The following is a 19,030-nucleotide window of genomic DNA, read 5'->3' on the forward strand; positions in this document are numbered from 1 at the left end:
GTGTGCGTTGTGGCTTCAACTCTGCGCATTGGAGGAGCTCCAGGCTTCAGCCACGGGATGGCGGGGCTCAGAGCTTCCTCCCTGCTGGGTGGCGGGGCAGCAGGGATCTGGGCTTCAGCCACAGGGAGTAGGGCTTGGGGCTTCCGCCCCACAGGGTGCCGAGCTTTCTGCTCTAGATAGTCCAACTAGTCTAATGCCGGCCCTGCTTCGGCTCGCAGACCCTGGGGGGGCCGCAGACCCCTGATTGAGAACCACTGTACTAAATCTCAGCCGTTTATCAGCCATTAACCAGATTAACTATCAACCCAAATTTTTCAAAAGTGCACACAACAGCTAATGCATGCATGAAAGTCAGGGTAGTGTGTATGAAAATCTACAATTTACACATGTGAATTGGATAGTAGCACTATGCAAGTTGAGCACATGCTCTTTCGTTGGATGCATTTTGAAAATGTGGGTCCTGATCTTTAAAAACTACTGCACGTGTACCATATGAGGTAGTTAGGATGGGGCTGACCCCTGAACACTTCCAGTTTTAACAATAAAGCACTTCCAGTCTTATAATTCAGTTCTTCTTAGGCTATCCATTTGTGGCCAACTGATACTTGTGAATTGCCTGTGCCCACTAAGACATTAATGAACATCTGTAACTGCCACAAGTACCACACAACACAAGCAATATTTCCTTAGGAACAAAGGTCAACAAGGGTTTGTTTTTTTTGTTTACATTGGATGCAGTATATTTCTGGCTCCACTGTATACATGCCCAGTAAAGCAATGCTAGTTTAAATATTTTGATAGTCCTTATCCTCAGGGCTTTAATTGTTTTTCATTCTGTATAAATCTATTAGTTTTACTTGGTGCTGTAGGGGGTGTGGTAGCCAAACACATTTCTTAGCACCTTTGGTAGCTACAGTATAGGCATGTACGTGCTTTGCAGGGTACCTGGGCATAGCTGCATTATGTTCCAAAACTGCAGGCAGTATCAAATAGTTGTTTCATATCATAGGTTCCGCTACTTCAATTAGTCTTTGTCTCTGACTTAAGAAACTGGTATTAAAAAAAACTTAACCAGTTAAATAAATCCAGTCTCACCTGATCTCCCTCTTGCTTTTTGAAATGACTTGGTTGATATGACTCCTCTGGCACTTGACAGTATGCTAATAGTGATTCCACTAAGATGTGATAAAAAGAGTTTCCTGTAAAGCCTTAACTAACACAGGCTTCTCTGACTTCCTCTGCAATCCTAGGTGGTATTTGGCCAGTACTATGCAATGGCTAGCCTTTCAAAAGCCCTCAGTATCAGCCTCCTATAACGGTGGCATTTTTTGTTTTTTTCCAACAACCACATCAGAGGTCAAGATGAGGTTATGAAGGTAGTGTGACTTTAGGTGGAGCTAGATCTTAAGGTTGCAGCCTGGTGGTAAATTTGCAGTGTCCTAATCAATTTAAACCATCTCTTATTCTGATCTTCTCTCTTCTTATCTCATTCTAGAATCCTAGGGATGGAAAAATCCTATTAGATTATCTAGTTCCTCCTTCTGCTAATGCAGGAGTGTTCCCTACAGAACATCTAAGTACAAGTTGCCTCGGCCAAGTTTTAATAATTCCAGTGATGGGTATTCCAGCACTTTCCTTTATTCAAATTATTCAAAAAATTTCCTAATGTCCTGCTTAAATTTTCCATTGCTGAATGTTAATTATTATTCCCCACTTAAAGCAAACCTGGACAATTCTGCATTCCTTAACAGTGACATATTTCAAATTTGTAGATAAATATATCATCCCTTCTTTATAATCTATCTCTACAACACTTACAATTCTCCTTATCTTCATAGGACAATTCCTCCTTTCCCTTAACCATCTTTGTTTCCCTACTCTGCATCTTCTGTGGTTTGTCAATCTCATTTGAAATACTGGTAGAACAGTGAAAAACATGCATGGTACTCCAAATTAAGTAACACTGATGCTATATAAAGAGGAATTATTGCCCTTTTAACCTGTGATATCATACATTTGCATGTATGGCATCTCCCTTACATGCAGTAGCTTTTGTTCAGAATAATATTTCCAAAAAAGAAAAGCTTACTGCATTTTTCCCAACCTGAACCTCATTTTATGAATCTCTGTCATTTTTCTAATCTCTCTAGTTTGATATTTGGGGTGTGATTCTCTTCTTGCACCGGATTCACAAAAGTGTAATTTTGTTAACTTCAAATCACTGACTTATGGTTTACACTGTGTGCATGTGTGTAACTGAGAGGAGAATCAGGCCCTAGATTTGTACTTTATATCCTTTCAGTGTTTACAGAGGATTCAAAGCCAGGAGAAGTTACATCTTAGTTTAATTTATTTTTTTTGCTTCCTCTTTCAGATCATTGATAAAACTACTAAAATAAAATAAAACTCCTATGTTAACACTTGTGAAATCCAAACTGATTGCAGTGCCATTTATAATTATTCTTTGCCCATCAGCCATTTTTCAGGCTTTTTAAAAAGTAGTGTTGCTTATGTTTATTTGAATTTAATTTTTTGGTAATAAATGTATTAACGCATGGTTTCTAATGCTTCAAGAGGTCCCAATATGTCTCACCCACTATATGAGCTTCATGTATCATATTAGTATTCTACGTAGATCACAAAAAGGGATCAGACTCATATGGCATGATTTATTCTTCATGAACCTCCATGCTGCTTATTGTTCATGAACCAGCATGATGGGGTACTATTTGTGCTAGTAAAGAAGAAATCTGTAGGCACCCGTGTGCTGTTGTGAGAGTGAGAAAGGGCACTCTTGCTAAGCAGTGAAGACAGTGTGAAGAGAAGCTGAATGGGCAATTTGAAAGGTGCCATCATCTCTTCTCTTCTCACTAACTTAATTCAAAGCTAGGGAATGCATCTGCAGTAAGGTCTGAAGTATGGCAGTTTCCTCAAAGCCATTGACCCTCTCTGTGCAGCTATCTTTTGCTACTCTACCAACCTCTCCTTCCTATTCAGAAAGGCCAAAAGGAAACAGGCAGCAGCCCTTGGACCACAGAGTCACTTTCCTCCCTTTACTTTTTCCACAGCCAGTGCCACAGACTGAATGGTATGAGTAGTCACATATAATTGTAGTTGGTCTCCCCACTCATCCCACCCTTCACCCATTGTCAGAGGCACTGTCCAGTAGGACATGAACCACCAGTATAGCTATTACTGCACTAGCCATGCTTTCATTAGTTACTTTTGAGCCATTCTTTGTAAAATCCACTGGGCCAAACGAATCCCTTGTGTAAATCCACTGATTTCAGTGGATTTACACAGGCATGAAGTTGACCCATTTCAGCTAATTCTTTGAAGCAACACAAATACTTGAGACAAATTCAGATTGACACCTTTAATTCTTATACGTCTCTCCTTGTGCCATTCAATTGCAATCATGGCTTCCACATCACCAGGGAACACTCTACCTTAACACCATTGTTGTCAGGTACCTGAATCATCCTAAGAAGACTGTTAAAAAGATAACAAAAGAGTCTGATGGAGTGAAAATGATGCTATATTTATTGGGTAAAAAAGGTGCTTTCATAAAGATAAAGTATATCCAGTATTTCCAGATACACAGGTTAGTACATACCCTTGTAGAATTTCTAAGTATTTTTACACCACTACAGAGCAAACAGGAAATATTCACACTGGTTAGCTTTTCCACATAAATATAGTTTTAATACCTTCAGTTTTTTGCTCAAATGTGATCTCCATAGAATCAATTCCCATTAAAAAAAACTAGATTTAATTTGCTCTAGCTAAAGATGAAATTAATAAAGAATATGATTACACAACTAATTTGATTTGGAAAAATTCACAAAACATACTGCATATGAAAATATTCAAAGAAATACAGAAGCGTCCCTAATGAACATTTCCTGGTGCTGAAATAACAGCAATGACTCTAGATAAATAAATGTATATTCAGTTGATCCGAATATGTTCTTTAAAAGGAACCCATATTAATTTAAGATCATCTAAGAAATTCCTACTCTGATACACTGTATTTTCCAACATCATCATCATTTCTCTTTTCAGGATCCATTCCTAAATAGGTGGTAGTAGACTTAAGTTCCATGTAATTATGTCTTTTAATATGAAATAATATTGCATGTACCAAAATAATCTTATTTTAGATATAACCAAGTTATATTAGCATACAATCTCCAAAGGCAAGACACATTTTCAAATTCTGAATTCTTAAATCTCCAAAGGCAAGACACATTTTCAAATTCTGAATTCTTAAATCTTCCCTCTGAATTTCCACATTGAGGAAGTTCTAGTTCAGTACAGTTGCACTGTATGTACTTTAATAATATATTGGTTTTATACTATTCTGTAAGATATATTTTGTGAATAAGCTATTGCATAATCTTATCTGAAGACACTCACCATTAGCAAAACACTACAAGTCAATTCAGGTTTGCTGTTCATGGATAGCCTTTGAAGACTCTTACAGCCTTAAAGCCAGAGACCCCTATCCAACAAAGCACATAAGCACATGATTAACAGTAAGCATGTGAGTAGTTCCAGTTAAGTGACTGGGACTACTCACAAGCTTAATGTTGGGCACATACTCAAGTAATGTGCAGGATTGGGCTATATTTCTTAAACTACAGGAATATATTACATTAAATTTTAATTTTCCAGTTTTTGAAGAAGACACTAACCCTAATTAAGGGTACGTCTTCACTACCCGCCGCATCGGTGGGTAGTAATCGATCTATCGGGGATTGATTTATTGCGTCTCATCTAGACACGATAAATCGATCCCCGAACCCGCTCCCCCTCGACTCCAGAACTCCACCAGAGCGAGAGGTGGAAGCGGAGTCGACGGGGGAGCCGCGGCCATCGATCCCGCACCGTGAGGACCCGAGGTAAATCGATCTAAGATACATCGACTTCAGCTACGTTATTCTCGTGGCTGAAGTTCCGTATCTTAGATCGATCCCCCCCCCCAGTGTAGACCAGCCCAAAGGCAGAGATTTTACATATACTTTTAAATACAGAGATTATGCTTGAATGCGATTTCCAATGACATTCACAAAAGCATCCCAACTATGCAGGAAGTGCTTGTAATTAAAGCTCACACTGCTGAAAACAATATATTTACAAAAGCATTCTTGGATTTATTTTGTTCTGAGCTTATCTGTCTTCAGGCCTCATTTTCTAAAAGGTTATTTAATAGAAATGGTGTTCCTTGTCTCACTTTTTCCCACTAATCATACAATGAACATCTATGGTATCAACCACATACCACAGAATGACAACTAGAGGGATTCCTTCCACACTGGGACTATGGGAGACTATTCCCCTTAATTAATACTACAAAGACTTTTTAAAATAACTCCAGCACATGCTCCATGATATTACCTGGTCTATTTTCCTACCAACAGCTACACCAGCCTAGAGCCTGTCAGGCACCATGGTGATAAGGAAGGAGAGGTTGGTGAATGTGAAAACTGGGAGTGATAAAATGTGACAGATAATGAGCTCATTTACATAAGATCTTCTTCTGCAGGAGCATTATGCAATTCTTGGCTGCAGGGCATGTTTCTTTTATTTTACTTCGGACATCAAACCTTTACTTTGAATACGTTATCTGTCCTGAGGTAGAATGAGCATGCAGGACTTGTGTATCTGAGATAGCTGTAGGTATTTTATCCTAGATTGCACCCTTGCTTTTCTTATTCTGCAGAATAATAAGGTGAATAATAATAAGCCTTCTGCAGGCTAAGAATAACACACCCAACTCCTGTGGATATTTATATGAAGAAACACTCGTAATATTTTAGCACCTTAAATGCTTCATGCAAATGTATCACTAAATGAAGCAGCATTTAAAAATCACAACAGAAAACAGCACAAATGAGAAAATGAAATGTACATACCACAGTGCTTCCATTGTGCATATTGTGTGTGTCCTTATGGGCGTGGGCACAGAAATCTATACAAGCTGTAACACCAGAGAAAGGCCTACCATCCTTGGATCCAAGCCGACAGTCTGGGCCCATGTGTTCATTTTCCACCTAAAAATAAAATAACTAGGTTTATTTGGAGATGGCACTGAGAAACTTCAGACTCCGTGGGACACACTAGCATTGATTTTTAACTAAATAAAGGTAATCAGGTAAACTGCTTTATCAGAAAGTAAATACTTCATTGTGCAACCTGTAATTAACATGTGACATTCAGTATAAGACATTACTGAGACAAACAGCTGAGCCAGATTTAAAGAATTATTAGACTCCTATAAATAATAAAAACTCTCTAGTTACAAAATAATTTACCAGGGTTATTAATCTTCAAGGCATAATCTGAACAGCAGCTGGGGTCAGGAAGACATTTTCTCCAGGACACAGCATTACAAAATTAAGGTCATTTATCACCACTGCCTGAATCTCACAGACCTACCTGATTCTGAAAAGCATCAGGAGCAAGTTTCTTATAAAGTGGAGCCACATCAGTAGCTAAAGTTTGCAAATTATTTTCAAGATGTTCTTCCTACAGACAAAAATATTTACAGAGTTATAATTTACTTGGAACATTTAGCCCAGTTTGGAGAGGTACTAACACAAACCATCAAAGTCAGGAAATTCAAAATTAACATGGCTTCAATTTTATATTTTATTTATTTTACTTCTGTTTTCTGTGTTTAAAATAAACCTGGTGTTTGACATGGCAAAGTGTCAAAACTGGTAAAAACACTGTAAATTTAAATAGTCAACCAAATAATAGAGTAGTATACAATTCATGTTTGCTAGTGGATAGGGGGCACTACTTCATAACCAGTACACAAGGGGTTAACTTCAGTTTCATTTTCCCCTTCACTTGCACAGGTAGTCTGGGAAGAGCAATAAACCACACATTCCAGAGACAGAAGTGAGTTAATGCCTGTGGGAATGCTAACACACCCATGTGCTGAGTACTGGGAGAACTCCATCTCGGGGAATCTTTTAATTATGTTTTTGCTTGTGAAAACTCGTTTGGATTTAAACTGGTAAAAGATCTGCTCCACCTGAAAAATCCTACTCATTACTGCTGCTTTATATCTGCAGAGTCATCCCACCAGTTTAGTACATCATCTTCAACTCCTGTTTGGGAGATAGCTCCTCCCACTGCACCACAGCTCTTGATTGTTTTATCTGATAATGACTGCCTAGGGAGGTATGCAGGGGTCTCAATTAGGGCGTGGACTGAGGAGGTTTCTAATAGAGGGACAGGACGCTTTTCCTCATAGAAACAGAGCTATGAAAATTGGATAAACTAGATGCCTTTCCATGAGGGAGTAATATTTAAGCTCTATTACTTGTCCCAAAATGTGTTTTTTCCCTGAAGAATGGCCATCCCAAGAAAATCAGCAAGTGACGTGCTCCCTATTATTTTTTTAAATGTGAAGACCAGACTTTTGCACTTGCAATTCCAATTGCAGCCTTACAAACACATTACAAAGCAGCAAAGCAATATAACTTATGTTCTGCATGAGACTTTTCCTTTGGAGAGTGCATGTGTAGCTACATACACACACGCGTGTTTCAGTCTTGGATTAGATTTACATAATGGCATCACACTGTGAATTCATACAATAATCAATTTATTATCTAGAGCTAATCCATGTTTCTTCTCGACTGTATTCTAGGTAACAGATCTTTAGTTTAAATCTATACTATATGCTATTCTTACCTAAATGTATTATCATACACTTCTTTACATTAAACCTCATCTGACTCCGTCCAGTGCCTCAAATGATCAAACGATCCAAATCTCTCTGTACATTGAATCTATCTTCTTCTTTATTTGCTATACCTCCTAGTTTTATGTCATCTGCAAAATGATCAATATCCAACATTTAGCTAAGATGAAGAAATACCTGCTTGTTAGAATTAGTGACAAACCCAAATGAAGGGAATAAAGGTTTTGTGATGACTTCCCCTGAATTTTTTCCTATATGTTTTTTTTTAATTGGAATTGGAACTCATTATCTGTGAGTGGAAAGGTGAAAAATGAAGGACTAATAGGAAATATTTAGCTTCCGTGGTATACAGAAGATTTGGGTTTTTCAAGGTTGACTTTTGAGAAGGAATGAATGTCAAAACTGCACAAAAAAGCATGAAAACACCCTTATTGTCTGAACCTGAACAAGTTGGGTGTTTGGGTTCTCTGGCAGCAGTGGGTGGGACAGAGTAGTAGGAGAGGTTCACTGATGAAATAATATACAAGTATATACTGAATCCAATTAACTAAGAATAATGGCAACTTGCATATGATGTGTTTAAACAATATGTATTTTGAAGCATATCAGGTTATCTGGTCAAGGTGCAAACAATCTTTTCCCTCAGACCTCCAGAGAGAAGTGAGGCTAGAGACAGCTAAAATCAGAACAAAAGGGACCTTGAGGTTATTTTCACATTCTTTCATGCTGGGTGAGCAAGCATGTCACTGCATAAGACAGGAGTCAGCTGTCATTTTTAAGAGCGTAAGTTTAATGGTCTTCACCTTTTTTTGTAAAAAGCTTTCCAACAGCATAAACAAATCCACTAGACACTTTTCAGTAGTGTACTTTTTGTATAATCAGTTTTTATATTTCCTGTGCTATACAAGCTGTCCCTCATCAGTCATGTTCACATGCAATAATTAAACAATTATTTGACTGCATCATGTTTAAGGACATGTATTAGGAGGCATGATACCCAAAAGAAAACTAGTCCATTATACATGGTAGACAGGAGAACCAGTTCATCAGCTGGGCTGACAGCAGTGGGAAAGTGGCAGAACCCAGGGATGCCATTCATTTATTCTAAGGGCTGGTCTACACTGGGGGAGAGGGGGTCGATCTAAGATACGCAACTTCAGCTACGCGAATAGCATAGCTGAAGTCGAAATATCTAAGATCGAATTACCTGGGGTCCACACGGCGCGGGATCGACGGCCACGGCTCCCCCGTCGACTGCACTACCGCCGCTCACTCTGGTGGAGTTCCGGAGTTGACGGTGAGCGCGTTCGGGGATCGATATATCGCGTCTTAACGAGACGCGATAAATCGATCCGGGATAAATCGATTGCTACCCGCCGATACGGCGGGTAGTGAAGACATACCCTAACACAAGATAGGGAGACTGTACTACAGGAATGCAATCTTTGGGTGTCCAACAGAGCTTTACACTTTTTTATTTGGGTGAGCCCTGAATGGACACAATGTATAGGCATCTAGGAGTGAAGTGTGTAACAGGCTTTCTAAAGGTGTCACTCTGTTATTACTGCCTGTAAAAATATTTTTTTGTTCTATTAGATGTTCACATAGTATGAACATTTCACATGAACACAAATAAACTTACACAGTGTTGCTAAATCTGCACCCAGAAACAAATCAAGAGACACATAATAGCCATATGAGAATAATTTTTAGGGCATGACATTGCATAGCAAGATATACTGAATTTTCATCAAGTGGTGAGAAAGGTAAACGTATAAGTTCTATGGTGGCGGGGGCGCAGGTAAAGGTGCATGTATGCGTATGTGAGTAAGTGGACATCTGTAGACTCTACCACTAGTCCTCTAAACATTCCTATCAAATTATTTTCAGAGAAAGAACTTACTTGTTTAGGGTCATCTGTGAGAAGTCTAAATTTCCTGGGGTTTTTGCTTCTGGCAAATTTACAGCCATTGAAATACATACTCCATGAACAGCCAAATGAGAATGAGGCTCCACAAGTTTCAGGATCAAGTCCTTGACATGCACAAGTGCGGCTACAAGACAGGTAATTGCATGACAATCAGCTGGCAAAGCAGAAACTTTCTTTAGATACATAATTACTTACATGACTTCTATAATCCATAATGAAATAACAGAATGATTTATAAATATATCTGAAATCTTTAATCAGTTGTTTCTGTTAATAATTATCTATTTATGAAAGTATGATTGGCTTATTGTTCTTAAAGAGTCACTCACAAGTAACTCAAGCCCCAAAACTTTTATCTAACATGAAAATATATATCTCCTTGTTATACCCACCCTACTGTAATTTTGACTTCTCCAGCTTTGACTAATTTAAAAAAAAAATGCAAGTAAGTACCACTCTTATTATAGCTGTCCCGCAGCCCAATAAATACTGTCCACAGCTCTGACTGTGTGTGTGGAACCAGTATATCGAAAGTCATCCACATTTTAAAATGAAAGCATGCTAACATGGAGGAACCATTAAAAATAAATTAGATTTAAGTCAAAGTTACTGAAGAGTTGTAAAAGGATTCTGATTAGAGACAGGCTCTCCAAGGATCTGCACTGAGGCAGAGCTGCTCTTGCGGTCTCATTTGGCTGCTGTAAACTTTCCAGTCAATTTACCAACCAATGGGATGAATTAGTTTAATTTCTGACGTGCAAAGGAACATCCCAGGCTTGAGTGCCCAGGCTCTCTCACCTACAAAGCTCAAGAAGTTTGATCATAACCTACTCTATTCTGAGCAGCACAGCATCAGTAGGAATGTAGCAGAGGTCCAACTAATGCAGAACCTTAGAGCATGCAGGGAAAGGTTTTGTTTTTGTCTTTTTTAAAGTCTGGACATCTGCAGAGAAAACTCATGTGGAGAAGGAGAGAGACAGTCAGGCTTTTGGGGAGATGAGAACAGACTCGAAGAAGCCAAGCTGGTAACATTGCTCTGAGGATGGCTGAGCCAGGGATGCCTGTAAAAGCAGACAGTTCTTTTATAGCTGGGTAGCTAGGAGAACTGTGGAGACACTTGAGCAAGGTGAGTGTGGAATAGGACAAAACTACTAAAGAACGCTCTATTTCTGTCTAGAAAAAAAAAAAAAAACAGTAAAAGGCCTCCATCATCCCCCCAGTATCTTGGTGTCTACATTTATTTCAGAAGCCCCATGTTGCAACATACAAGATAATGGCAATCTTCAAAAACAAACAAACCCATAAAACCGTCCAATCAGGAGAAATCAAAAATCAATACAAAATGTGGGTACAACTAGCTAAAAAGCGTAAGACACTTACAATTTTCCATTTACAAGAGAGCTTGAAAAAGTGTTACATATAATTTAAAAACCACCCCATTTAGAGACATTATGGGCTCGATTGTACCTGATATGACATGCACTGATAATGGTGTAGAGCCACACTGCCTGAGGGGGAAGTCCTGGCGCAACTGTACCACCAGGAGATGCAATTCCTCTGGGACTCCTACCACACAGAATGAGTGTACACACTATGCTCTTCCTCAGGGAGGTGCAGTATGCTTTCCACTCATAGTCCAGCCAAAACTGATACAGGGTGGCAGTCACATTTCACCTCCTTCCCATCTCTTTGGGTGATGAGAGGCCTTGAGTGCAAACAGAGGGAGCAGTCCGTGTACTCTCTTAGCACATGCATACCTGGTGCACAGTCTGGCCCTTAGTGAATAACAGGAATTGAACATCACACTAAAATGACACCCAATGGTTTGTATTTTAAATAAGCTTATATATTTTGATTTTTAAATCAAATATGTTTCCTTTTATGCAGACCAACCTACAAAACAAGGAGAAAATAAACAGGTGCTATGAACGTCACTTACTCTTCGTTTAATGCACATCTACGGCTTGTGGGACAACCATATTTTCTGAGACTCTGTGTCAGTTCTTTATATAATGTATCAGCCAGAAGATGAGGAATCCCTTCCCAGGCCAAAATCAGAATCACTATGACGGCAGTTTGGCAGTGATGTCCTGCACGCTGACGTACCAAACACAGCAACTTTTCCTCATCACTACTTCTTCGTATCACCTGCAAGAATCATTTTATTCATTAGGAAAGGATATATTTCTAAGATCTTGATGCCACATCCTTACTCACAAAATAAACCCTTACTGACTCACCATATAATCTTTTTATGCATTACTAAATAAATAAATTACATTCAAAACAAAAAACAAAAAAACAAACCAAAATACTTAAATAACAGCTATGTATGTACTTCTCCCATTGAAGTCAACAAGAGTCATTTTTGGGACCTGTCCAATTAACTTCAATGCAAGTTGAAGCCCTAACACTGTTAAACAAGCTAGCAAAAAACAAGAAGAGCCAAGGTTAATGTTCTATAAACTTGGAACGTCCTAACTTTAGCTCATTTATACCACAAGCTTAATATTACTGAAACATTCTGTATTAACTGTGAATTTCTATTCTCTATGCTGGAATGGCCTAGATTTGAAACATTCTAGTAGGAAACACTGCTGCCCAAAGAGGTCCCACAATCATGGGCTCTGGAGAGTATCATAACTTGTCCTCTTCTGTGGAACATGTTTCTGCATTTCACTCTGGTCTGTGTAAGAAATCAGGAAATTTTTTCTGTGCCCCATTGAGCAGAAACAATCAGGAAGATGGGTTAAAAAGAAAATAATTATAGGGGAAAATGACAATCCTGGTAATCGATCCACTGAAAACCTAACCTCTCCTGTGAATTGATATTGTAATGACAAGACTTCCTCTAAAAAGTAAAATGCAGGTACATAAAAGAACATATCACAAAATTACATATACTTATGTGTTAGGATAGTTTCTATAGTTATTACCAGAGATCATATAATTAGAAGAAAGCAGTGAAAAGAGGTACATTGTTTGCTCCCTTTCGGCAATAAAACTATGAATAAGACTTTTCCTTGATGCTGTTTATATCAATATAGGCCTTAAAATAACTTCTCAAGAGAACTTGGAAGTTAGACTGTGTTCTGTTGGTCACATAATTTAATAACTTAGCAAACTTCACCCATTCGATATCACATACTGAAGACTAGACAGAATACAGGATCATATTATTAGTGATGCTGCAGAAAGGGAAAAAAGGGATACTAAATACCTCTAATTCCTCTGTATTTAAATTGTAAAATTTTTAGGGCAAGGATCACCTAGCACAGTGTACTCCCAGGGAAATTCTGTGCCACTGTGCACGTGCAGAACTCATGTTCCACCCAAGAATATTTTTTTCTCTGCAGAAAATACGTTCTGCTGGAGAGGGGCTGCAGTTATGCCTTTCGCCCATTAGGGGCTGCTGTGTTGCCAGAACAAAGGACAGCTACTCCTGGGTGGGAGAAGCCCCAGCTGCAGATAAGGAAGAGAAGAGGCTGTGTTCCTCACATAATCCTCCCCGTGGGGCCAGGTGGGGAGGCACAGGATGGGGGGGGACAGGCAGTGTGGGGTACATGGGGCTGCTGGGGGGAGGTCACAGGCACCCCCAAGTTCAGATGGGCTAATGGGGGGGATAGACTGGGGCAGAGGCTGAACAGAAGTGGGGGTGCAGAGACAGGGGGGAGGGGGTGACTGAGTGAGGGTACAGGGCCACAGGGATGGGAATAGGGGGTGGCTGAGTGGGGGGTGCAGAGACACATGGGAATGGGGCAGGGGCTACAGGGCCACGTGAGGATGGGGGAGGGGGTGGCTGACTGAGGGTGCAGGGCCACATGGGGACAGGGGGGCAGAGGGCTGCAGGGACACATGGGGATGGGGGAAGGAGGGGTGGCTGAGTCAGGGTGCAGGGACAAATGGGGACAGCAGGAGGGGGTGCAGGGACACATTGGGACAGGGGCAGATGTGCCTGACTGAATGAGAGAGGCTAGGGTCAGCCAGGGTCTGTATGGGGGAGTGTAGCGGGGTGGATACCAGCTCCTGCCCTGAGGGGTTTGGAACAGCCCTGGGAAAAGGCTGTTGCAGGGAGAAGCAGCTACTGGGCTGATTGGGGAAGTAGCTGCAGCTCGGCCACGCCCCAATCAGAGCCCAGCTGGCCTGTATAAAGAGGCTGGGAGCCAGGAGCTCAGAAGTCTCTCTCGGTCTTCAGAGGGAGAAGGGCCTGGCTGCAGGGAGCTAAGACAGAGTACCTGGGTGGAGCAGGGCTGGGGAAAGGCTGAAGAACTGGGGAGCTCCAGCCTGGAAAGCCCCAGGCTGCAGCCTAGTATTAGGCTAAGTGATACTGGGGGTTGCAGAGGGCAACCCAGGTGTAGGCCAAGGCAGCAGGTCCAAACCCAACCCTACCAGTGATGAGTGGCTGATACTGCAGTCTGCCCCTGGGTGTGGGGCTAGATGATGACTGGCAGTAGCCTTATTCTGAGGTGAGGTGGGGTTAATGGGTGGGGGTTCCCCTGGGAGGGGAGACCCAGTGTGTGTGGGTACTGCCAGGGGGCAGCACCCAGAGCAAGGGGCACTGGGGTCCTGGGAGGGACATGGGAGCCAGTAGGAGGACAAGGTGGATCACCGACCTGCAGAGGGTGCTCTGGGCTGGATTGAGCTGATACCCCGAAGTGACCAGCAGGAGGCACTGCAGGGGTGAGTCTGACCCCTTACAGGGAGGCTCCCTAACAATCTCCACCCCACCCCCCAAAAAAACCTGTTCCATACTTCTCCCATCCACACCCAACAACCTTCCAGGTTCACTCCCAAGCTGCTTCCCAGCAATTACTTCCCTCTCCCTCAGCTCCTCCTTTACCCCTGACTCTCCCAAGCCTTTGCACTGTTTCTAAGGGGGGGCAGGAAATAAATTTCTGTATTGTAGTTTAAATGAATTATTACTCAAAGTTCTGAATTAATATGCCTAGTAAGGAATCTATTTGTCAAAAAACATTTCCTGAATCTTTTTTTGTTGTCTGTAACACTACAGACACATTTGCTGACAAGTATTTTTAAATTATCAAAATAACTGAAAATGGCATGATTATATTGTGTTATTTTGAAAAATAAAATATGTAGAATTTTAAAGTATCGTCACAGAATTTTTAAATTTTTGGCACAGAATTCCCCCAGGAGTAACAATGGGGTCCTGGTCTATGCCTAGTAATACAAATAATAATAATAGATAATCGGGAGTACTATTGACTTTATAAGACATGCAAAATTAAGGAAAAATTTGCTTGCTATCCTACTATCTGTTCATTAGGTATTTGCCATACATTATGTAATAAACAACAATGTTACTTTGACACTAAGTAATTAAATAACAGGTAGATAAAATTAGCTTGGCAAGGACTCGGTATTCTCCAAATAAAACTGATGGGGTACTGTAGTCTCTCCATAGGGCATTGCCGTTCCCACTGAAGGGTCGAGGTTCCATTTATAAGCTTAAATAACCACATAGTAGGAGCTTGGACCTCTCATGGGTAATACTGGGACAAATCTCCTCTTCATAGTCCATTCACACACAAAACTGAACTATTGAGAGGTATCCCCCACACCTGTTGCAGACATCTGATCCTTAAAGTGTTGATATTCTGTTCCAGTATCTGTGAGAGACAGCGAATCAATCAACCAGTTTATTCACCTGGCTACCTCCTTTTACTAACTAGGATTATCTGTAACAAAGGAAGAGTAGTACAGAAATCATATATATGAAGCTCATGTTGAGAAAGTCATGTATCACACATGCAGTAACAAGCATGTACAGGCACAGTATGGCAACTGTGACATCCTGACAGAAATACAAGCAATAATATGCAAGGACACAATCATTTATTACACTACACAGAAAACCCAAACATTCAGCATGTGGGCAAGATAGTGCTGATGGACTACAAATGCAAGAAGGCAAGAGGCCTTCACCTGCCCATATGATACTTTTAATGTCTGGGTCAACAGGTGGGTTGCCTATCAGATCAATGACCCAGCCTCCTTGTTGTTGCCACACAAGTCTAGCTGTAGTACATGATCCTTGACCTAGTCATCCATAAGCATACGAAACATTCTGACTAGTTAATGTGAGGGGCCAGCCACCTTTGCAGTTTCCCTGAAAACTCACAAACAACCAGAGGGTGTTGAATAAATTTAATATTAATGGATTCAGAGGCAAACTGTGCCACAGCTTAGCTGGAAAAAATAGGCACTATGCTCATTTGTGTTAAGAGAAAGGCAGCTACAAATCATTTAAATTGAAATCTGAATAATACACGTAACAAACACTGATATACCTTAAATTTAACAAAAAGCCTACTGAGTACTTCTAATTGCAGTACCAATCCTCAAAAACAGTCCTGGTAGTGACTAAGCAACCACAACTTGTTACATAGGGAAAATAACAAGAGTAGGAAAATACTTCATTTTCCATTTGGTCTAGGTTGGAAGTATTTACAGGAAGTCTACTGTGCCTGATATACAATAAAAATAATTTAGAATTCATGACAGTTAATATTTTATAAACTTTGTAAAAACATGGTTCTTCCAACTCAACAAGAGAAGAAGGATTTAATTTCATTGTTCAACATAAAATATGTTTCTAGTCTCCCTAGTCTTTCTCTTTCTCCGGCTTCATAACTGATATGAGAAAGGTTAATACCTCAATTTCTCAGTGCAAAATAAAGTTGTCCTTTGTGAGCTCTAATACATTTCTAAACTGCAAATGTATAGTTCAGAAAATATGATGGACAGGAAAATAATTTATACAGCCATCATACCTCCCTGGAGTGCAATATGACTGGAATTTGCTGCTTTATGTATGCAGAAAATAATGTGATACCTTTATTGGACCCCCAAACCACATTATAATACACTGCCTTTCAGGTCATAAAGATGGCAAATAGATTTATCAGTTGTCTGAGTTTTATTTTTGTGGCTCTTCTGAAATTATGAGTATACTATATGCTCTTAATTGTATTGTGTTGGTTTGATTCCTGCAGCCTTATTGACTTCTGCTCTTTATATCCAAGGTAAGGTACTTTTCTTGCCTGGTAATCTAGTTGGAATTCACCATGAGGCTAAATAGTTAAGTACAGTTCCTCCCTGCCAGCAGATGGTGACAGTGCAGCTAGAATTCTGGTGTAATGTAATTCCCCATATAAGTAGAGCATGCCAGCTCACATTCCACAGCTGACTAGTTGAAATCAGTAAAAAAACAAACCCTAACACCTACTCATTCCACAGCAACACCATAAAAAAAAAAAAAAAAAAGCATGTACAGGCACAGTATGGCAACCGTGACATGGAGATATCCTATCTCCTAGAACTGGAAGGGACCTTGAAAGGTCATTGAGTCCAGCCCCCTGCCTTCACTAGCAGGACCAAGTACTGATTTTTGCCCCATATCCCTAAGTGGCCCCCTGAAGGATTGAACTCACAACCCTGGGTTTAGCAGGCCAATGCTCAAACCACTGAGCTATCCCTCCTCCCATATCCAACTTTAATTCACATAACAGCAAACTTTAGTGGGATGTCTGCACGGCTTGAGGGCGAGTCCAGCAAATGAAGTTAGCAGGTAATTCTTGCAATTTATCAATCCTTCTAGCAAGGCAAATTGCCTTTAAATACAATATCTTGAAAGAAAAAGAAAGAGAATTCTTATAGCTCTGAGTGATTTAACAGCGAGCTCTATTATATCCTTTTATTCATGGATTCCCAAAGAGTTATTTGCAGGCCAAGAGCAGCATGTTGAGCTCTGTAATACACCTCTCCAGGGCTTACAATACAGCCTCAACTATTATAATGTAGGTGCAAGTCAGCTGTCCACTGTTTTTCCCCATGTGCAGGGATGGGCTTCCGGAATCCTGGGTGTTGGCCAGCTGGACTGCTCCTTCCTTCCTTCCATGGGATTTGCTCTTACAAGTGGGGCCCTAAAACATTCCAACAACACATTCTTTTCCAATGCATGCTGAGATCAGAAGTAATGTGGCACTTTACTTCTGACCAGGCATTCTACAAGGCCAGTAAAATCAAGGTTTCACTTGATTTCTGAGGAACACTTAAAGTACTAGTTTTGACCTATGAAGTCCTAGATGATTTGGGTCCTCACTACTGAAGAGACTACCTCTCTCCCTGTGCAACGGGAGGCAGTTATGATATTCTGTGGTACTTAAGTATCAGAGGGGTAGCCGTGTTAGTCTGGATCTGTAAAAAGCAACAGAGTCCTGTGGCACCTTTAAGACTAACAGATGTATTGGAGCATAAGCTTTCGTGGGTGAATACCCACTTCGTCAGACGCATGGCTTATGCTCCAATACATCTGTTAGTCTTAAAGGTTCCACAAGACTCTCTGTTGCTTGTGGTACTTAAGATAATAGCACCTGATTTAATTGTGAAGGGGCCAGTGACAGGGTTTTTCAGTGAGGAGTTCTGAGCTCTGGAATCAACTTTCTGCATTGATTCCTCTGGATCTAGATTTCATAACCTTCAGGATACCCCACAAAACTCACCTGTAATCCCAGCTGTTTCCTGGGCAGAACAGAGGATGCTACTGAACAGGGTAAGGTTACAAAAGAAGACATGATATTATGTTGGTTGTTAAGGAGATTAACAAGTATAGTTTTGAGGTTTAAAACCTATTGAATTTATTTTGTTTGGTAAGGTTTGTTTTTAACTGTATTTAATGCATCTAGAGTTTGAGATCCAAATAAATAAGCTAAAATATGTACTATAATAGGACTAATGAATTTAACAAAGTATCGTCACAGATGGAATTTTAGATCCTGTAGCCTGCAAAATATGCCCAAACTGAGCTAGGCAAAAACTTTGTGCTTCACCAAAATATACCAATTCAGCAGGGAAGGATGCTATTCCACTCAATGGAACTGATTGAGAACAGGGTACTCAATTTCACTTAAAAATCCTAACTGCACTGACTTAATCTGTGACTGGAAACAATCATCAATACTAGTATTAAAAAAAATCAGTGAGTAGTGATATCCTATCGGATGAGTAGAGAAATCAAATTTTACAAATGTCAGTCCTAGATATTGGCTAACTTGCTTTTGAGTGAAGGTAGAATGGTAAAGTGGCTGCTAACGTTCAGTTACTTTTACCACACCAAGACAGTGTATCTGTGTTCAGATTTTTAAAATGTTAAGCCTTTTCAACATTTTACTTCGTTGCACTGAACAAGTATGATGTAACTCAATCAAATATACAAAGAAATACTGTTTTTAAAATGGCACTTTCAGATTTGTTTTGATGACTTGTCATTTAGGGCACCCATTTTTACTGCTATTAATATCAGAGGGATTTCTAATTTCTCAGTTACATTCAAATGCCTGCTTGTATCAAATGCTTTA

General features: G+C 40.1%; 1 protein-coding gene across 1 annotated transcript in view; it reads right to left on the reverse strand.

The window, feature by feature from the left end:
* The window catches only part of TET1 (tet methylcytosine dioxygenase 1), a 121,696-nt gene that overhangs the window by 25,805 nt on the left and 76,861 nt on the right, over window positions 1-19,030 (reverse strand). The window contains exons 7-10 of the mRNA XM_065408621.1: window positions 11,590-11,798; window positions 9,624-9,774; window positions 6,442-6,531; window positions 5,919-6,056 (exon numbers count right to left, since the gene is read on the reverse strand). Coding sequence (XP_065264693.1) covers window positions 5,919-6,056; window positions 6,442-6,531; window positions 9,624-9,774; window positions 11,590-11,798 — 588 coding nt within the window. The remainder of the gene's footprint in view (window positions 1-5,918; window positions 6,057-6,441; window positions 6,532-9,623; window positions 9,775-11,589; window positions 11,799-19,030) is intronic.

The sequence above is a fragment of the Emys orbicularis genome, chromosome 7 (genome assembly GCF_028017835.1).
Source record: "Emys orbicularis isolate rEmyOrb1 chromosome 7, rEmyOrb1.hap1, whole genome shotgun sequence".
Lineage (NCBI taxonomy): Eukaryota > Metazoa > Chordata > Testudines > Emydidae > Emys > Emys orbicularis.